This window comes from Mauremys reevesii, linkage group 4 (assembly GCF_016161935.1).
Source record: "Mauremys reevesii isolate NIE-2019 linkage group 4, ASM1616193v1, whole genome shotgun sequence".
NCBI lineage: Eukaryota > Metazoa > Chordata > Testudines > Geoemydidae > Mauremys > Mauremys reevesii.
Genome location: NC_052626.1, coordinates 67,684,177 through 67,706,735, shown reverse-complemented (window position 1 = coordinate 67,706,735; position 22,559 = coordinate 67,684,177). Strand labels below are relative to the sequence as shown.

Below are 22,559 nucleotides of genomic sequence, written 5' to 3'. Positions count from 1 at the left end.
ATTGGGATTTTTTTTCCACCGATATCCAATCTTGTAAGTAAACAACGCCAACGTCCCCTTCAATCTACCAAAAGAGCATTCAACGGTCATTCTACACCTGTGGATCCAGTTGTTGAATCTTTCCTTGGTGCTGGTGAGGTGGCTAATGTTCAGCATTATGAGTCAGAGAAGCAAGGGATAAGCTGGGTCCCCCAGGATCACTATTGGCATTTTAACATCATCAATGGTAATCCACTGGTTCAGAAAGTCAGTCCCGCTTGTAGCTTTCTGAACAGTCCTGTGTTCTTAAACAGTCCTGTGACATCATCATGTATCTTCCCTGACCAGTCACCATTAGTGTTGGTAAAGCATCCCTGGTGATCCACCAATGCTTGAACAGCGATAGAAAAATAGCCCTTTCTATTGCTGTACTCTGGGGCGAGGTGGGCTGGTGCCAAATTAGGGATATGCATGCCATTTATCACACCACATCACAGTTTGGGAACCCCATTGCCAAGAGTCACAGTCCTATGTAGCAGGAGACAATTAATGGCTCTGCACATTTACATGACAATGGCCTCCCACAGTGGATTTTCCAACTCTAAAATGATTTCCCATTGCAGATTTCCCCCGTGCGATCACCACTCACTTCTCCACTGTCAGTGCAGCTTTCAGGGGTAAACTCGACACACAGATCCAAGAACACAGCCTTGCACATCTGAAATTTCTGCAGACACTGCTTGTTGTTCCAAACCTGCAGTATGATGCAATCCCATCGAGTCAGTGCTTGGGCCCAGAAGCAGCGCTCCACCATCATCAGCTACTCTGTGAATGCCATCAATAACCTTGAATTCAATTTGTCTGTGTACCACAGCAATCTGTCCTCCACAAAATCATCATGTTCCCCCTGATTTGGTTCTTCTTGTGACTTTGTAAATACCGGAGGATCATGAGCCCTGCGCTTGCATCACTCATGAACATATTGCAGAGCTGTGCAGATTCCATGCTTCCATCAGAGATGGCAGACAGTGAGTAGGGCGGCCCAAGTTCATGTTTTTTTCAAAAAGATGTGAAAATGATGGGATATGGATGAGATTATGGGGATGGAGAAAGTTGCATGCTGGGAAGTTGACTCCTTGCTCCCAGTCACCCCGGTATGACTTTTCTGCCCTACTCAGCCTTGCCAAAATACAGTGCGCTGGATGGTGAACTGCACACTGGGATACCTACCCATGGTGCACCGCACCATGCATTGACAAAAGCACTCCATGGTAAGTGCAGTGCCGATGCAAGAAGCCAGGTATGCACACACAATATACTAACTGCAGCAGCTTTATGACAATGTAATTTGCATTAACCAAAGTTGGTAGACATGGCCTTAGAGAAAGTTAAACTTCACTGGTACTTTTCTTTGTTAGTTTGACAACTAGGTTAGCTTTGGCGCTAAAGCTGTGAAAGGGGAAGTCTGAAGATGGCAAACGTAACCTGTGGATTCATAGATGAGCGTCAGGAGGTCACCCATTAGAGAAGATTACACTATGAGGAGATAGAAAAGGGGATTCCTTTTTCTCACCCCCCCATGAAGATTCTTGGAGACAAAATGTAGCTAACTGAATAGCAAAAAGTGAAGGGTAGTAGTTGCTAACAAGGTAAAAAAATATTGATGTAGCACCTTTTATCCCAAAGCACACAGTAGAGCTGACTAGAAAAGATGTAAAATCTTTAGATGAAAATGTTTTAAGTTACATTTTCATAAAGATTTTCCATTTTACACTAAAAATAGGATAAAATGCTCTTGAACAGGTCTCTCATATACATAGTACAGCACTAAAATTCTGGGGTGCAGGGCAGAAGTCAGGGATGCAGCAAACCAATGTAGGCTCTGAGACCGGCCTCTGACAGAAAGTGTTTTATTTGTTAATGTCCATGCAGAGCAGACAGGACCTGGATTTTTTTAAAAAAGGTCTTGGCCAGGAAATGCACCATCCTGGTAGTAAAATATATCCCGCTTGGAAGGATGGAGAGCTGAACTGATTATACTGGATTTGAAGGTGTGGTCCTAATGAACAGCCATGCTATCTAATCCCTGGTGAACAAGGGGTTAAATCTCAGCCTAATTTCCCCCTCCCCTAGAGCAAGTGCTCAGATGAAGGGCTGAACGTGTGAAGGTTAGGGAATCATTGGACAGTGCACATCTTTGGGAAGATGTAGTGAGTCCCCATGGAGTGAAGTTATAAGACAGCTGAACTTCAAGCCCTGGGAAGCTTTTCTTCTGTTTATAGTAAGAAAATAAATTAGAAAGTAACACACTAAGCATTCAAAGAAAAGACCTTCCTTATTGTAATACTTTTCAGCGGAGTATTTGGTCAGGAATTCCAGGTATTTCATAGCACATGCACAGGAGGGGGAAAAAAGTGACTATAAAAGGATAAAAAAAAGTTTCCAATTTAATGAACTTTAAAAGATAGATTTTTTGCTTTTGCAACCTTAAGATTTGGGCTTACAAAACCAGGATTTACAACAGTTTTTTTTTTTAAAGTATAAACAAAGACACTCTAAGAAGCCATCTCGATTACAGCAATCTGAGTCCCACTATTACAGAAATGTTTTTCCACTGGTAAGATAGCAAAATATTAACACTTCCTTGTTGCTACTTACACTTGTTTTGAAAACATTTTCCCCCTCCAACCTTCTTACATGCTCGCTAAATATTGTATCACTCACCGTTGGAGTTTTCCCTTAGAAAAGCAGACTCTGACCGGGAGAGAGGAAATCTATGGCACGTCATTGCTCTCTCCTCCTAATTCGTCAAGGTTTTTCAGTTCCCACAAGGGTAACACATTCTTCTCCTGTCTCCTTCCCTCTCTCCTCTTTCCTTTCATCATCCTTTCAAAGCTCTCTACGTCTTTCATTTTCTTTTTTCAGGGCATTTTACCTGTCCCCCAGGTACAGTGTATCTGTGAGGCAGTTATACTGAAACCAATGCTGAACCACAAGCTGAACAGAATGGTTGAGATTGCAAAAAATGTCTTCCCAGGCAGAGTTCCTTATTCCTGAAAAATCAGGCAGCCTTTGCTAGCACTTTCTAGCAACTACTAGATTCAGCACAAGCATTTTTCTTTTATCAATACTATCAGAACCAAACAAGTAATTTTTAGTCTCTATGTATCTGTTTTCTCTTTCCTCCCTAGATTCCTCTCATCTAATTGTGTGGGCAATAGTACCACTGCCCCAAAACACCTAGTGTGTCAGGGCTGTTGGACTACTGCACTCTAGTAAAAACAGGGCCCAGCCAACATTACCCATCATTCCAGGATGATATACCAGCGTCACAGCGACAAGCCGCAAAGGCACCCTTCTCTGACACAAGACACCTCCTAAGTTTCAGTGTAGCCATATTTAGGGTAAATAGCTCATACATAGAAATACTTGTTGAGCTGGAAACCACAGGTCCAGTTGCAATTTCAATATTGCTGCATGGCAGAGGGGAAAAAAAAACAAACAAAAAAACCAACCATGTAGTCTAATACCAGCCTATTTGCACAAGCTCCCTAGTGTGATGAATAGGACCAATTTTGATACAAATGAACAGCAAAATTGGAAAGGCTTGAAAAGCTGTGTCAGATACCTTATACATCCTTCCCTCCCTCTCATCTATAATCAATAACCATCTTCTTTCTTTAACGGATTGCCTCTTGTAAGTATGCACACAGAAGGTAATGCTTTTGTTACACATCGCTGCATTCAGGGTCACGTTCCAGTGACAATGAACCAAAGTATGCCAGGCACATTCAAGGATATATTTCTGTGCCATATCTGAATGGCCTTTGACTGGAGCTGGGTCTACATCAATTCACACTTCTAAACACCAAACATCAATATTTCAGCATAACGATGCAACTGTATTAACTTTTTTTTAAAAAGCTAAAAGGTATCATAGGAACAGCCTCAGCTGATTTTGGAAAGTGGCCTGTTTCCTACACTTTTGTATTCATATTAAAATGACTTCACTGAAGTACATCAACGTAAGTGCTTTATGACGTATCTCCACATACATAAACAAGGAGGATATTTTCAAAACATATCTGACACTTCTTTACTTTCTGAAGTAGAATACAGGGCCAGAGCGCTTCTTCCCATTTGCTCCCATTTTCCTTAAAGAACACACTGCACAGCACTATCAGTGTGGTCTAATTCAATCATTCTTCATGAGACTGTAAAGCCTGCAATGTAGAATAACTATCAGTATGCAAAAACTCCTCTTCAGCAGAATAATTACATTAACACCAGTCATATTAGGTGGCTGGCTGAACAAACAACACACGTTCACACAAGAATAAGTCAACCGTCTTAATAAGGATTTACTTTAACAGACCCTTGAAGGGTACACTCTACTCAGTCTCATTATCAGAGTTGATTGGATTTTTATACAGCACAAGCCATAGGCAATCTAAAATAGACCCACTGAAGAATGGAATGGAGAGTCAGAAAAGCAACATTTTAGACCCCCGGCTCTAGGTGCCTTTAATACTTCCTGTTCATCTTTTGTTAAGGGGAGAGCGAGCACGCACGCAAGAGAGAGAGAGAGTGCGCTAAACAGATATTTTCATTTATCATGTTTTTAACTTCTTTTCTGATGAAGAATTCTCTGAATCTGTGTCTTCAAACTCTGCTCTGTGCCTTTTCAGTCCTCCAAGAGCTTGAGAGCTCTCACTGTCTGTCAGATGCAAGTTGCTGATATCCTCTTTCGTACCTACACTGTAACTGTTGGAGTCCATTTCAGACAGGCAACAGTCTTTGTGCAAGGTCACACCTGTCTGTACAACGTTGCCATTATCAGCATTTAAGTGTGATTGTAGTCCTTGGGTTACAGTCTCCTGCTCAACAATGGACAGAGATTTGGAGAAGTATGAAGGGCAAGGATGTAAGTGGCCATTATTGTGATTTACACAGGATGTCTCAAGGTTCCTGTCCTCACTGTCATCAGTTTGGTTTCTGGAGTAATTACCAGATCCACTGCAGATGGCGGCAGCAGAGAGTGAATCCTTGGAAATAGCCAGTAAGTGGTTGCTTGATGCTGGTTGACAGTTCTGGCTGTTTTTCTGTTCTAGAAGTCCTGCAGTTTGAGTGCATGGCTCTTCGGTACGACTACTTAGCCCTTTGCAGATGGCTTTTCCATTGAGCTTTTTTGTATCAAAAGAATGTTCTACAGACCCACTGCTGGTGTCTTGGGATGTGCTTTCTTGATCCTCCGTCCGTCGCTGATTGTCGTGTTCATGATCTTGACCATTACTAGAGTTTTCTACCGTACCATATTCCTTTAAAGTTTCTTTGCTGGGGCTTTCAGTAGAAATATCTTGGGCACCTTGAGGAACTAATAAACTCAAGTTACTAGCATCTTCCTTATTTAATGAGGGTGCTGTACCGTGTCTTCCACTAGTTCCTGGTCTCCCCTCATCATTCTCCCCCTCTTCATGAGAGGATTCACCATCTTTACCAGTTGAATAGGATATATAAGAATACTGAAGCCATTTGTAAGCCTTGTAAATCTTTCTCTCTACTGATTCACTATCTGAGCAAGGAGAGGCCCTTTCTTTGAGGACTTCCATATTAGTGGAACTTCTTCCAGGTGAAGAAGCTGGAGAAGAAGAAAGGTCATCTACTTTGATCTGTGGGTAATCATAGATATCCTCACCTATGTAGGTGCTCACATTTTCTGGATTTGTACTAGTCCTCTCTTCCCTTTGCATTTTCTGTCGTCGTCTCAATGCATTGCGTTGACGTGTCGATGCACGTCGTTCATTCAATTCCTCTTCATCATCTGTGCTGCTGCTACTGCTAGAACTGCTAGATTCATTCTCCCCAGGACTTGGGGACCTTGGCCGTGGGAAAAGGTCTGTGTCCAGTTCTGCCTCACAGGTATTCTCATCAGAATCAGACTCATTGGAAAGAGCCAGGAGACGTTTATCCTGATATCTTCTAAGCGCAGATAGCCTCTGTTGACGAGAAGCCACATCTTCTCTTGCTGGCGGAGATTCTGTTGATCTTAAGGTCCCTAAGTTATAGGCTGTTTCGTCTGATTCTTCTGCCATTTGCGGTGGGGAGTGATGCAGAGAGGCAGAGGACTCTGATTCACTATACCCGGAGCGTTCACTTACTCCAGCATGGAGCTGCAAGATGGTGCTTTCACTAAGGTCGCTGTCGGAGTCAGAACTCCAGCCTTCAATCTCCCGGCGCACGAGGGAGTCAAAGAATGCCATCATTCGTGGATCTTCCTGGACAGACTGGTTGGCATAATCATGGGACAGACCACTGCCACTGTTCAGCACAAGACTAATGTACTCTTCATGAGTGTAGAGGCAACGTGAATCATCCTCAATTCTACCATCCAGATCTCCTGTGCAGTCAGGCTGCTTATAAGGACTCCAGATCTGCAAGAGTAAAACAGAAGAATACATTGCTTTTTATATATACAATGTGTAACACACACTTTTAAATGTATACTATTTAAAAGCAGTTCAAATACTATAGCAATACAAATGCAAAGATTATCTATAAAAGGCCATGTTTTAGACATAACTGCCCCCCACCTCCCAAACAAGAACTTATAGTACTTGGAGAACTGTTCCTTTCACCCCATTCCAGATTTTTTTTAAAGGAGTATTTCTCCTCCCTTGGCGGCTCACATCACAAATCTCCAATAGTTTCAGTATTTCAGACTGTAATATTTCTTGCAAATATCAGTGTTCTATTTTTGTATAAATAGGTGTTGCTTACTCACTATGGGTAAGAATAGTTTGTTGCCTACAGTACAGTCTAAACAATAATGAAGGCACTTGTTTCCCAGGAAACTAGGATCACTTGTAATGATGATGTGCAGTCCAGTTGCGCATTATATATTATATATCTTCTCAGTGATCAGGATGCTGAATGCATGCAGGTAAAAAGTTGGATATTACTAGTACATCTGCTAAACAGTCCTGAATTAAAAAGGTTATGTGAGAGATTGACTTCCCCGTACCTTGATGCACCTGATGTCAAGGGACTGCAGTAGATCTAATCAAAAAGATCCCCCACTCCTGCATTCCCATGAAAGAGAGGGAAGTAAGAATGTTTAGATATTTATTTATGCTGCTACTTTTGAAGGGGAGCTGGGCAGTGATGTTGGGAAATTGAGTCAGTCAATGTCAACAGTCTTGGCTATGCTACTGATGCAGAGCCCAGTGCTGCTAGAGGTTTCTCGATGAAAGAACAAAATACCAATGCTCTGTAGGGATCATGGGATGCACTAGCTAATGCAATACTTAGATCCTCTTTATTTTATTTCCAGATGGCCTCTGGGAACTATCCCAGAGTACTCCATTGTGACTGCTCTGGACAGCACTTTGAACTTCGATGCACTAGTCAGGTATACAGGAAAAGCCCCAGGAACTTTTGAATTTCATTTACTGTTTGGTCAGCATGGCAAACTCAGCAGCACAGGTTACCATACAGTCCCCCCAGAATCGTAGAATGTTTCTACGCTCCTCCTATCATCTCCGTCCCTGAGGTTATCGCAGATTAGAAGGCAGAGAAAAAAAACCACACTCGCGATGACATGTTTTCCAAGCTCATGCAGTCCTCCTGCACTGATAAGGCACAGCTTAATGCATGGAGGCATTCAGTGGCAGAGTCCAGGAAAGAATTAAGTGAGCGCGGAGGCAGGATGCGATGCTGAGGCTAATGGGGGGAGCAAACAGACATGATGAAGCGTCTGTTGGGGGAGTAAATGGACATGATGAAGCACCTGTTGGAGCGGCAGGAAAGCCAAAAAGAGCACAGACCCCCCCCCCACTGCATCCACTGTATAACCACCTACCCTCCTCCCCATGTTCCATAGCCTCCTCACCCAGATGCCCAAGAACGCCGGGGGGTGGAGGGGGAAGGCTCTGGGCGCCCTGCCACTCCACTCCAGAGGATGGCCCAAGCAACAGAAGGCTGTCATTCGAGCAGTTTGATTTTTAGTGTGGCTACAATAAGCAATGTGGCCTTGTCCTCCTCCTCAACCCCACCCAGGCTACCTTGTCCATTATCTCATTTAAAAAAAAATTTAAATAAAGAAAGAATGCATGGTTTCAAAACAATAGTTACTTTATTTCGAAGGGGGGAGGGTGTTTGGCTTACAGGGTATTAAAATCAACAAAGAGGCCAGGTTTGCATCAAGGAGAAACACACAACTGTCACACCGAAGCCTGGCCAGTCATGAAACTGGTTTTCAAAGCCTCTCTGATGTGCAGCGCGCCTTGCTGTGATCTTCTAATCACCCTGGTGTCTGGCTGCTCAAAATCGGACACCAGGCGATTTGCCTCAACCTCCCACCCCACCATAAATGTCTCCCCCTTACTCTCACAGATATTATGGAGCACACAGCAAGCAGCAATAACAATGGGAACGTTGGTTGTGCTGAGGTCTGACTTAGTCAGCAAACAGCGCTAGCAAACTTTTAAATGTACAAAGGCACATTCTACCACCATTCTGCACTTGCTCAGCCTATAGTTGAACTGCTCCATACTACTGTCCAGGCTTCATGAGCCATGGGAGCAAGGGGTAGGCCGGGGTAGGTGTGACCATGCGGTGCTGCCGGCTGGGAGAGCAGCCTGAGGCAGAAGCCTTCAGCTTGCATGATATTCCAGGCAGGACTGAATCTCCATGAGAAGAAACTTAAAGAAGAGAATAACCTGGAGTCTCTGGCTCCCATTCGGTGCTCTAAGAGGAGGATAGCTATGTCTGTCCAGACGCCCCGATCGACCTCACCGAGGTCTGCCAGGAGCACCCAGGAGATGACTATCAGTCCTATTGCACCATCTGCCACAAAGGCAAGGAGCTGCTGTGGTGTAACAATGCAGTACTGCATCTGCCAGCAGCACCCAGAAGACGTACGGTGATGGTGAGCTGAGCGGGCTCCATGCTTGCTGTGGTAAGGCATCTGCATGGGTAACCCAGGAAAAAAGGTGCAAAATGATTGTCTGCCGTTGCTTTCACGGAGGGAGGCCTGACGACATGTACCCAAAACCAATCGTGACAATGTTTTTGCCCCATCAGGCATTGGGAGCTTAACCCAGAATTCCAATGGGCAGTGGAGACTGCGGGAACTGTGGGATAGCTACCCACAGTGCACCGCTTTGTAAGTCAATGCTAGCCACGGTAGCGAGGACGCACTCCGCCGACTTAATGCGCTTAGCGTGGACATACGCAATCGACTGTATAAAATCGGTTTCTAAAAATTGACTTCTATAAAATCAACCTAATTTCGTAGTGTAGACATACCCTCAGGGTTGCCAAATGCTTCCATTATAAAGACCCAATTTTCAGTCCCTTAGAACGTTGCCAAACTAATTATTGGGGCTGCAAGTTTCCATGCTGGGTGTCTGCCTCAGACTGACTTTATAGGAGTTATAAGAAAAAATGGGTGAGCCATTTCCCAGAAAGAACAGAAAAAACTATACTGGTTTTGCCCATGTTAAAAAAAATGTTTACAACCATAATTTCATTGAGAAACTTGGGAGTCTACATGCTTAGCAGCAAGAATTTTAAATTTGTCAAGGAGGGAGGCTCCGTCAGGGATGTGCCTTTTGCTGTTCCTGTGAAAAGTGTCCAAATTTGGCCAAGTTATGAGCTTTTGAAATATTTCAGTTTGTAAATGCTCAGTAGAGACTAGTTAGAATTTGGCTGCTAAATTCTCTGCAGAGTCCATCTGTACTAAGCATGTTCCATCCTGTCTCACATGCCTACTGGAGTGCCATGGGCATTGGGTGTCAGAGGCTGGGGGAGGCTGTGCCTCCCCAAACAGCGTGACCCTGCCCACACTCTGCCCCCAGGCCTTCCCCCTCCTGCTTCCCATTCTGCATGGCTCCAGTCTCCCTGTGTGGTAGTCCTGGCTTGGGCCACGTCACCTGCCTTCCCTCCCGGTGCTCTGGGACTGAGGGGCCTGGGACCATGCTGACAACTCTCCTGGCACTCCTTGGATGGGGCCACGCCACCCCCCTCCCAGGGCTAGGGGCGTTAGCCTGGGGCAGGGCCTGCAGCCACAGTGAAAAGGACTCTGGGCTCCAGCGGGGGGATTGGGGGAAACACAGAAGGGGCAGGGCCTTGGGTGCAAGGGATGGGGCTGAGGGCTAACCTCCCCCAGCTGGCGGTTCACATGCCACCCATGCAAACTGCATATGTGCCATTCCACATAGAGCAACTGAGCATCCAAGAACTGCTTCTCCTAGCAGGCAAGGGCCACTGGAACTGGCAGCAGGGAGACTGAGGGTATGTCTACACAGCAAAAAAAACCCTGCAGTTGGCCCATGCCAGCCAACTTGGGTTCGCATGGCTCGGGCTGTGGGACTGCTTCACTGCTGTGTAGACTTCCGGGCTTAGGCTGGAGCTGGGGTTCTCTAGGACCTCCCAGAGCCTGGGCTCCTGCCTGAGCCCAGAAGGCTACACAGCAATGACACAGCACTATAGTTTTGAATTTTTGTATTTCTTCCCCAAAAATATGCCTGATTGTAAAGAACAGGAACTAGGTCCCAAGCACTGAAAGAAAACTGATCTGGCCTGCTCCTGTGAAAGCATCTCTGGAGGAGTCTCTCCTGGTTTGGGAGCAACTGGGGCAGTTTCCCTTGGAGGAACCTGAACTGGGTTTCTTCATAAACAAAATGTCTTGGCCTTTTGCCTGTCCTGTCTGGGTGACCACCACACTGAGGGATGTGGAACAAATGGAGATAATAAGCTTGGTAGCTAACAATCCCTAAAATAATTCATCTCCTGGTAGAAAGAGGAGAGGCGACAAACACTACTTCCACTTGTCCCAAATTCTGGTTTTATAACCTGGGATGGCAACAGATATCTGCGTGCAGAATTATCTGCCTGGTCAGAGACAAGGATGCTTGGATGATCATGCAAGTGAGTTGCCTTTGTAATTCACAGGAAGAGAAATGCAGCCCCAAGTGTCTCAGACTTGGGGAGAGGTCATAATCCAGGAAAATCCATGAGGTACTGCACATAATTTATATACCATGTCAAAATAACTGAAAAAAAGTTATGCTCTCAATGTAAGTGAAAATAATTAGAGCCACCTGACTACATCAGATTATCCTGCCAAGCAGCAGCAGATAGCCCATGTAGACATTGTCTTGTCACCATAGAAACAAGGGTGAAATTTTTTTCCTATATTTGATACACTGGTAATTTTCAAACAAATGGAACAACATCACTCATCTTCAAACTCCAAAGCTGCTATTCATTTTAGAATTTAATGCAAAATGGCTTTCATTCTTAAAACTCTCCCTGGACTTGCTTTAGTTTGTGTCCTATGAACATGCTCTCTGTACTCTCAGCATCCCCTGCCCAGATGCACAGACCTCTCTCTGTGTAAGACAATTATTTCATTCTATCATTTAATTGTAAAAGATTTTGCAATGCAGTTTGTAGGAAAGATGTTAAACTAAATAAAACTGCAAAGGGCAGCTATGACACCAGTACCTTAACTCACTTCTAAAGGTAATAAAGGTAATAATTGGAGATATACCAATCTCCTAGAACTGGAAGGGACCTTGAAAGGTCATCTAGTCCAGCCCCCTGCCTTCACTAGCAGGACCAATTTTTGCCCCAGATCCCTAAGTGGTCTCCTCAAGGATTGAACTCACAACCCTGGGTTTAGCAGGCCAATGCTCAAACCATTGAGCTATCCCACCCCCATTGAGCTATCCCACCCCCATTGAGCTATCCCACTTCTACACTCTTCAAAACCATGTCCTCCTTTCAGAAGCCTGCACTTGGAAAGAGAGAGCGAGCTATACCCGGGGTTAATGCATCCAACATTTCCTCTCTGGTAATATGGATTCAAACACACTTTAATCCTGAGCAAAATGAGCATGATGGGGCTCAATGTTTGAAGTACTCTGGGTTTAACTATACCCTCAAAATAAACATCCAGATTTGAATTTAAAGCTTCTCACATGCCATGTTTTCAGGTCTGGTGAACATCAGAAGTCCAAGCCAATGAGATATATTCATGTGGGTTCATTTTAAAAATCAAAGGCCAAAGCCACCCCTGGAGTAAGACCACTGATTTTATTAGAGTTAAGCCAGAGATTAATTTCATCTTAATTTGGGACCCAGCACTAAAATAGCAAGTGTGTTGACAGAAGTGCGTGGGAATTTCAAATAGCTTGTCTGTTTTATACCTAGATGTTGGTGCTAGCAGTGTCTGTCTTCAATAAGTGCTAAATTTAGTAAAGCTAGTCTAAAAATTAAAACCCAAACAATTGCTTGTATCCACACTTTTAGCTCATCACAGACCTCGTATAGCTGAGGAAATGGAACACTAGTCAATAGCTGAATGGTTGTCTTTATATCTTCATTTAAAAAAAATAAAAAGGATTTTTTCGAGTGGCAGTAAAGGGAAGATGAGAGCTTTTAAGAAAGTGATTTGAAAACTAGCTGTAGAGGTCCATTGTGCATCTCCCCTCTCACTTACAATATCATGACATCCCTGGGGCAGCTACAGCAATTGCTTACATGAAAAAGCTACATTAGGAAAGGATATACATTTTGAGAGGCTTTAATGCAATAAAAAGCCATCTCCTGTTGCTCTTCATCTCATCTTTTCCGTCCACCTGTTCTGTCTCCGGCTGCCCTCCACATGCATCTCTGCCACCTGGTCCTTTTCTTCCTCTTTTCCATGGACATCATTCCCTCTCATACTTCCTGAATCCTCTCATCCAAATACATAGCATGGACCCTGAGCAGAGGCAGCTAACTTCTACCTTCTTACAAGCAGCTGCTTTTATTGGCCGCCAGACTTTTCCTTGCAATGAAGAGCACTGGACACTTGTAACAGGAACTGCAAACGAAGAGAAGCAGCCAGCACCATGTAACCTACCTACTTCCCATGACGAGCAATTGCTCTGCAGATCAGTTTGGTAACTGCTGCTATTCAAGATGGTACCTCTAATAGGTTAGGAACCTTCACCTGCAGTACTGCAGTGCAGAGCTCAACACTGGAAATGAGCTCAAATGCTGGCAACAGACTTGAACTCAAGACATGCTGGCCCCTAAATGAGAAGCATAATTAGCTGAGCCAGACCGATGATGTACAACAACCAAAGGGCAAGAAGTTCTGCCACTTTCATGTGTGGAGTTGCCTGGATTTTATTAAATTTTTCCCCCCACTGATTTGTTTCCAGCTTGTGATCTTGAAGACTTCAGTTGTTTCAAAGCAGATAAGCAAGTTCCATCACACACACTGAGACAACAGAAATTGTCTTTTAAAGGAAGCGCTGGAGCAGAGTGGTTTTCAAAAGTTACACAACCTATGAATGAACACTTAACTGAACCAAGCTTTTAATCATTAGACAAAGAGGAAAAGAAAAAAAAATAAAGAGTACACAAAAGCAACACAGGGGATGTGTTTATGCCAAAGTTAATCCAACAGACTAAGCACAGTCATGCAGGAAGGATTCACAGGGTAAAGGGTCAATATAACCAAAATCCAAAGAGAGAGACTTTAGACTGCATGAATTAAGTTCACAGAGCCAAAAATTCCTCTGGCAGAATTGTATTTAAATAGAAACAGGCAGTCTGTTAGAAATTGAAAGTCAATAAGCTTCTAAAGACTATACAACACACTTTGTCAAAATCCATACTTAGGATGATGCAAGCCAGATATTTTCTTTTGTTTTAAAAACATACACAAGACTCTTGGGAGAATATAAATGAAAATGGAAAGAAAGAAGAGGAAGAAAGTGGAGATGCAAAACTAATGTGTCAGAGGAAGACTCGAAGAAGAAAGTGGAACTAGGATAATATTCTAAAGGCTGTTAATAGTTGGAATGTGAATGAAGCAGATGGGCATTGGGCCATGTTCCCAAGGATTTGGGCCACGTCTCATCCCTAAGTTGCAGACTATTAAAACATTCCTTGGCAGGGTAAAGGTCAATTTCTAACTGACTAAAAGCATTTAGTTATACTCAAACAACATCCTTTACAGCCATGTGCACTCAAGAATCTTACAAAGCCATTCAAGCAAATGGTTTGAAGCAGGATCAGTTTTCATGGTTAGAAATTTGGTCAGTCTAGGTCTGTCAACAGGAACAGTGAAACAGAATTACTTATTTCCGTTGCAGTGGCATGCAAAGCATGGTAGGTGCTGTACAAACACCTAGGACAACTCAGGAACAGAAGCCAACTCATCTTACGCCCTCAAGAGAAGTACTTGATAGCAAAATAGGATATACCTCTGCATTCCATGTAGTTTCTGGTAGTCACTGGTCTTCTGAAAATTCTGCACATTTTAAAATGCAGAATACAGAGAAGAGACAATTCTGACATCTAGCAATGTCCATCCCCTCTTGAATACATACAAAGATATGGTAACTTATACAGCTCCACTTATTCACGTCGTCATGTACAAGCATCTTAATACGCTTTTGTGAAAAATTAGAAATGGACCCAGGAGGTAGTACTTGGGTCAGGTATAGGCTAAGGTTCAGTTGTACTGAAGTCTTCCAGGATGTTTCAGCCCAAAATGTCAGAAATCACATGAGATAACTGTCAGAGGGGTAGCCGTGTTAGTCTGGATCTGTAAAAGCAGCAAAGAGTCTTGTGGCACCTTATAGACGTTTTGGAGCATGAGCTTTCGTGGGTGAATACCCACTTCATCGGATGCATGAGATAACTGATCTTACTACATTTCCGCCAGTTCGGGCCAAAATCTCATGAGACTTTAGATATGCTCAAAATGAAACTGGAAAACAGGTTCCTTTTCCTTCAGGCCCAAGCAGGAAACAAACCATGGGGAAGATTCAAATCCACAAAATTCAGATCTGACCGTATGCCCCCACACCATTTGAAATTCAAAGGGGTTTAGATTGAAAATTCTACTTTTGCCAAACACTATATTTAACTGAAAAAATCTGCTATTAAAAATGTATATATATAAAAAGGGAAAAACGTCTAACATCAGGAACATGGCACTGGTGTAATATGGATTCAAATATATGGAAAAAATAGGTTGCCCAAATTAAAGAGTTGGGTAAGAGACAAATGATGTCCACTTGATAGGCTAGCGGCTAGCCAACTTGAGCCACTGCCGTCAGAATACTGCTGCCAAACAGCAGCACTTGCTGATGATCAGTTAAGGGCTGCAGGTCATGTGGTGCTAACTCTTAGCATCTGGATACAGAACAAATTAAATTATATATTAAAAAAAAAAAAAAGCTAAAAAACCACACAGACATTTTCCTAATGTTACTTTTCTATGTATGCAATTTCTGTTGTTGCCACAGGAATATGATTGCAAATGGTAGGGTATTATGAAAGGGAGAGAGTGTCTACAAGACATACATTAAAAACATAGTCCATACTATGAGAGACTATGCTGCTATGAAGTCATGACAACTCATGGGACACACACCCTGTTTGGGGCCAGACAGATAAAAGGGACTAGCCCCCTTGGCATCAAACCATTTTTTTGGGGGGTGGGGTGGGGAAGTGAGTCATTAACAAAACAAAGGTGCTGTTTCAATATCAGTTGTTAAAGGAAAAATGTATTTATGACAATGATTGTTCTCTTACCTTTATAATCTTTTCAACGCCAGAGGAGCAAATCATGTAGGTATGGGGATTAAACCGAACCTGGTTTACAATTGACCGATGACCTTTCAACACCATAAAGGCACCATTAACAACCCTGCCGATCCCACCTAGGCAAACAGAAGAAAGAAGAAGGGAACTGAATTGTAGCATACTATATTTAACAGTACATCTTAACTACATTCTGTAACTCCTGTGTTGACAATAGAATATCAAATATGCACATAAAATTACTACAGAAAGAATGCAGCTCCGATGAGGACTATACCTCCAGCGAATCTGTACTTGGAGACTACACACTTCAACCTCCTAAATAAAAACATAGGCAGTTTTAGAACCCCGGGATAAGTGATAAACGTATGCATCTCATAAAATAACAGCAACATATTTAATTGAACTGCAAGTGAAGCTGGCTTGTTTGAAGCAGAAGACCTACTAGAGTCTAAATTTGAGGCAGAGAAATTCACAGGTTGGTTCCCCAATCATTGTGGCTTCCTTTATCAGGGGTAAAGATTGCAAGATAATTTGTGGGTAATGAAATGTAGCAAAAGAGCATTGTTCCATGGGGTGTGATTCCTTGTCACGAGGCAAAGGCAGTAATCCACACTGTATATATAAAGGGGAGTGCCAGAAAACAATGGTAGTACCTGTAAGGCCCTGCATTAGTGACTCCAATTTAAGTGTGAGAAGCTCTCTGTATTTTATTAGGTCTATTTCCCAATGACAACTTTTCACACAATTGATTCTTCAATGTATTTATATGCAAGTACAATTTGTTTGAGAACATGCACTTGCATGTTTAAATAAGGAAACATCATAATGAAGAATGTGAGCAAAAACAGCACTGTTCTTTAAAAGTCAAAAATGAAAACAACTACAGAGGAAGGAAAATGATCTATCAAAATATAACTCCTGAGGTCAAAATACATCTTTTAGAAAGCTGAAGGCGGTTTACTGAGCTATGCTGCCTGCAGCAATCCTAAACTTAAAAAAAAAAAAAAACACCACACCACACAAAGCTTGCTTGTTAGGTTAAACTGAACTGCTTTTCCCCCAAGTGGCTCTGCTCATCAGGTTTCATTCCCCCTTTGTCCCCATACTTGAGCTACTTCAGAACAAAGATGGTACTGTAGTTCGATTCCTATGTTGTCCTAATTAACTAGCAACATTTTCTCCTGAAATGGAGAGCAGTGAAATTTCCATCAAATGGCCATTTCCTGTAGGAAAAGCTGCACTGACACTAAATGACAGCCGGGTAAGGGGAAAAAATACCAAAAACCGAAACCAGACGTCTCAAATACAGCTTTTATAGCAGCCTTCCTTTGTAGCTCACATGAATAGCGTGAAACATGTAATCTACCAATTCCTCAACCTTTCTCCCTTAGTGAAAGCTTTCATCAGCTGATTTCTACTCCACTCCTCTACCCCTGAAAGCTCACCTCTCAACCTGGCAATGCATAAATGAGGGACACAATGTGTGACAAGAACCCAAAATGAGAGGGACACAAATTTACTTGATTTAAAATGTAGGACTTCTTCCTTTTATGTAAATAACTCTTTCCAGAACTTCAGTTTCATGGTACTTTATTTCTGGCAGAAGGACTTTTCAATGGTAAAAGAGAAGGGATGCTAAATCTGCATGGGACACAACTAACTTTGGGACTTGAATGAACATACCACATTTGAGATGTATGCATGAAAGAAAGAGGGAAGAGAGGAGGCCATAAATTATATTATAAAAAAAAAAAAAAAAGGCAAAACAGCAAGGGAGAGAGAGCCTGGCCAAATGCTTCAAAAACTAACAAAATGAAAAGACCCCCAGTAACCTCTGAGAAATTTGGGAAGTTCTTTTCCCTCTCCTACATCTCTTCTTGGGCAGTAACCAAGATTGAACCAGGTGACAATTTCAACTAATTTGGGCAAGTCTCCACCAAAAATGCCAGTTATACAAATGGAATCCCACTGGCTAAGTGGGGTTGGTACGGGTATAACTGGAAGCAGAACAGGACCTAAATCCTTAATTTCACACCAGAGTTTGACTCCTCACCTTTTCATGCTATTGTCCATGCTAAACGTTCATGATCACATTCATTCATGGCAACTTGCCTTACTTCTACGGCATTCTTTCCAACCAAATCACAACTGTCAATTAGCAGCATGCATCAGGCCAACTGTGCAAGGTTACACCAAATGCATTTCTTGAAGTTCTTTTCTTAGCTTGGTGGAGAAACATTCCAGGAAAAAGCCTTAGGAGTAAGAAGGCAGAAGCTGTTCAGTAAATGTTTCCAATACAAGTGATGCCTGGAAGGCAAGTTTTAAACCATCCACTGATTCTACACACTGGCTATTTGAACACACTGTAGTACAAGACTCAGGTCTGATATTGGGATGGAATGCTCCTAAGAGTCAGGCACTAGAAATAAAATGGGAAAAAGAAGGATGATCTTGTGGTTAAAGCACAGGCTTACAAGTCAGACACCTTGGGCTCTATTCCCAGATTTGTCACAGGCTTCTTGCATGCCCTTGAGCAAGGCACTTCACCATGAGCCCCAGTTTCCTCATCTGTAATATGGTTATAACAGTTATTTACCTCAGAGTTATCCTGAAGATTAGTATTTGTAAAGTACATTGAGAGCTCTGGATAGAGAACAACATGTAAATGCAAAAGATCTTAAATACGTGGGCATCCAGAACTTCACAGCTGTCACTATGCTGCAAAGTGTGGCCACTCAGAAATTCAGCGACAATGGGAAAGGATCTCCAAACATTCTGCTCCAAAACTGGAGGTTCTTATCATTTCAGCTAACAGAGACTCCACTTGCCGGACCAGACTCATCCGGCTAATCTAGTCCAGTATCCTGTGGCCAGTATCAAATGCTTCAGAGGAAGATGAAAGAAAACCTAAAATGGACAATTACAGAAAAATCTCCCTATAAGCAGGTTATTCTAACCCTATCAGTTAATGGTGATCTTATGCTTCCAAACACAAGTGTTTATATCCCTTACAGTAATTTTTTTATACTCTCTAATGTTACTGATGAGATTCTTACCCCTTGTGACTTATGTGGCTAGCCAAAAATTCAGGGTCTTTTAGGTTGTTCCAGTTAGGGTGAGACATTGGTAAGAGTCATGTATTTCTTTGATGCAATTTTAATTTATTTACAAAAAAATATACATAAAGTACTGTTTCTCTGAATACAGGAGAAATCAAACAAGAGAATAGCGAACTGTCTAAGCCTTCCTTTCCAAAAAGGGTGACATTATCAAGACTTTTGTTACTGTTTGCTTGGGTTTCTCTCTGCTTCTCTCACTGTTCTGTTTTTCAATCTCACGTACACACACTTACTCAAACAATGCCTAGCTGAGCTCCTACCCATATAATTCAAATTCTTGAGTGGCCTTGGATGTGCCTTCATTTTGACAGGAGACATGGGCCTGTGTTTCGGGTAGTGGCCACTTAACGGTTTCAGTCACCTGATTACAATGGCTTCTTCACATTTGTCCTGAATGTAAAATGGCGGTTATACTGGACCCATAACAAGGTTTAATTCAACCCATAAGAATAGCCATACTGCGTCAGACCAAAGGTCCATCTAGCCCAGTATCCTGTCTTTGACAGTGGCCTATGCCAGGGCCACAGAGGGAATGAACAGAACAGGTAACCATCAAGTGATCCATTCCTAGCTTCTGGCAAAACCCATAACAGTACGACAAGTAAATGGATGAGAATACATGTCAGTTTGCTCCGGCACTTTGTTTTCAGACACCTCAGTCTCTGACAGTGGTGAAGGCTAATGCAAACAAGTTATTTAGCTTTACTGTAATGTGCTAATGCTCTAACCACTTACTCCATAGTGATCTGGCAGACTCATTCTAATAGGGTTTCATCTTCCAATATATTTAGATTTTGGGAGGTTTTGGTGATTAGTGGTTCAAATTCCTAAGTCCATCTTCAGTTTTATTTGCCATAGTTTGCTTCTTTCTATTGGCTTCACTTAGACTGAACTTCCATTTTATGGAGGACAACTGTTTGGCCAGAATAATCTCTTGTATTAGGCCATTTGACTACACAGATTTTATTTTTTCCCTTGCTGCCCTTTTTTTTTTTTTGTTCACTTTTGACTTTAGGGTATTTTTGATTAGCTGCTGCTTTTTTTTTTAAATCCTCTTTTCCGAAAGTTTAGAATCAAAAAGTTTATTTAAACTTACTTTTTATATGATTCTTCCCATGAAGACAGTAAGTTTAGTTGTACTGTCATCACTGTTACTCAGTGGCTTAACAGGGGTGGTAGCTACTTTTTGATCTACTTCTACTTCCTACATGTTGCTCAAAAATCGAGACCATAATAGGTCTCCTTTTGTATGCACCAAAACTAGCTGCTCCAAAGGAAGAAATGTTTAATGTGTTTTATGATTAATTATTATTTGTATTAGCATAGCACCTAGGAGCTACAGTGTCCCAACATATCTGACTCATTTCTGAGAGTGGTGCAAGTACAGGGCTTATGAGACAGAGCTAGGTATTTCCGATTACATCCAGCAGAAAGCAGAGGCAAATGGACTAACCTGTTTGGTTTAATTTTACATTATTATAGCAGAGTCTAATTCTTCTAGCATTGAGTTAATTTCTCTATGCTAGAGATCCTGGATTACAAATCTGAACAAAACAAAATTCCACAGGCTAATTATAGTTGTATTTAAATATCTTCAATTTCCTAGACTGTTTTTAAATGGCTAACACAATAATAGTTTATGAAATAGGTCTGGACTCTAGTTGTAGACAAAAGGTAATGATAACCTGCAATGTTAAGATGTAGGTGTCTAACACCACAACAAAGGGGTTAGAATTAGGCCTGTTTTTATAATCTGTACTAATTATCTGGAAGCAGGGGTTTAACAGTAGGGAAATAAAATCCACTGATAATAAATTATGCAGTGCTGCAAATATCAGTTTGGACAGAACCACCACAAACAGGGCATGAAATACCAAAGTGAGATTACACTTAGAAACATGCATGCCAATACATTCAGGAAATGCTGTTAAACATATTGAAGGGAAGAGCTATACTTGGACAGCAGTAATGCCAACCAAGATCTACAGGTGGTAGTACCCAGCCAATTAGATAGGAGTTTGAAATGCCACATAGCATTGGGAGGGAATTAAGATTTTTGGACCACACAACCAGAGGTATCACTGAGGAATTCTGGAATGGAGAGGAGTTGCTCAGGTGTAATGGGATGAATATAAATAACAGATTGTCTGATTAGCTGGAAAAATGCCCTAGTGTTGGAAGTCTACTGAGATGTGGAATAGTCTGAAAAGTAATGGAAGCCTCATTACTCAAATCATTTAAAATTGGACAAGGCTCTGGAGAACTTACTGCAGGGAACAATCCTCCACTGGCCTCCTGAGGACAAACTGAGTGACCTAACAAAGTCTCTTCCATCTAAAAGTTCAAAAATAAATAAATAAAAAAATCCACTCATTCATATAAGGTAGTGGAAGTTTCAGAGACAAACATGTAACTTCATACAAGCCTTGTGAATTATTCAAAGTGCTGAAAACTAGTGAGAAGGGCCAGATGTTCACAGCTGCTGCCAGTTTGACACAAAACACCATTAATCTGTAATACATGGCACTGCAGTAGCAAGCCAATTTAAATTAATTTGTTTTTCCATTAATAATATTCTGGGCCACGTAGTGCCTTTAGGGCACAGCCCTGTATTTGAGTTGTATAATGCTAGGGGGAATCCATGGAGGGCTTGTACCTCAGGAAAGTCATGTGGTGTGGGGAATGGTGATGGTAATGAAAGACCATGGCCTTGCCTCAATTCCTCCCCATGAATAAGTAGGACACAGGTAATGAGATTAAACATGTTTCCTACAAGGGGGGAGAAGAGAAGTCCAGGTAAAACATCCTAAATTCTTCCTTCTCCCCACTCCTTTGTGCACCCATGCAAAGGACAGGCACAGTCTGGCTCTCTGTATGTTAGCAAACACCTCTGTTTCTAGTTTTTAAAATACATGGCTTCCCATTTGTAAAAAAAACCCAAGCAAACACACACAAACAAACAACAAACAAACCACAGATACACACAGCATGGACCAGACCCTTAAACAAACAAACAAACATACAACCCAAAACCAGACCACCACACAAAGCTAAAGTTAAGCAAAAAACTGGGGTTTCTATTCTATCCCTTCTAGAGAGTGGGGTTGAATAGTCTATAATGTGGACAAAGTGGAGGCCTGGAGATGTTTTGAAATCCACAAGGAAATCTCAGACTGAAACATCCATAGAGAGTGGAGGCTTCTGCACAGAGGGTCAGTCCCTGTGTAATACTGTACCCTGCCGTGGGAGCAGGGTTTCCTCTGGGATATTGGTGCTGGAGGCTCCCCACCAGTCTTTGAACATCTAACCCACCCCCCAACAAACCACATGCTTGACAGTCTGCAGGTGCAGAGCAGGACTTGAAGGAACGAACGCTGACAGTCAATGTTAATTCCTTGGGATATTTCCTCATGGGTTTGCCAGGGGGACTGACATGTGGAGCAGCCCCCCCCCCCCCATCACTAGAATACCAAAACATCTAAATTGCACTTGCCATACCTGGGATGGGGAGGGGGAGTATGATGCTACATAAGATCAGCTTCTCCCTCCAACAAATTTTATGGCCAATTATTCAAGATTTCTACACATTTTATCCCCTCCGTAGGGGAAGTTGCAGGTGATAACATGGACCTAGCATGAGTTGTAAGTATCTCTTGGGAACAGCTCTTGTGAAACAAGCAAACATTAATAGGTTTTGTTTTTTTTACTGATTAGTGTGACTGGAATGTAGGTGGGATGGATAATTTGATGATGAAAATTCTTACTTGAAATGTCCCGGGGGGGGGAGTAAGTTCCACCCTAAATGATCCAACATTCTTCATTAATGCAATTAGCAATTTTCATTTT

General features: G+C 42.3%; 1 protein-coding gene across 2 annotated transcripts in view; it reads right to left on the bottom strand.

Moving 5' to 3' along the window:
* Nucleotides 1-2,408: 2,408 nt before the first annotated feature.
* DCAF5 (DDB1 and CUL4 associated factor 5) overlaps nucleotides 2,409-22,559 on the bottom strand; it is a 94,539-nt gene continuing 74,388 nt past the window's right edge. For both annotated transcript variants that reach the window (XM_039535245.1, XM_039535246.1), the window contains exons 8-9: nucleotides 15,583-15,710; nucleotides 2,409-6,410 (exon numbers count right to left, since the gene is read on the bottom strand). In XM_039535245.1, coding sequence (XP_039391179.1) covers nucleotides 4,593-6,410; nucleotides 15,583-15,710 — 1,946 coding nt within the window. In that variant the 3' untranslated portion in view covers nucleotides 2,409-4,592. The remainder of the gene's footprint in view (nucleotides 6,411-15,582; nucleotides 15,711-22,559) is intronic.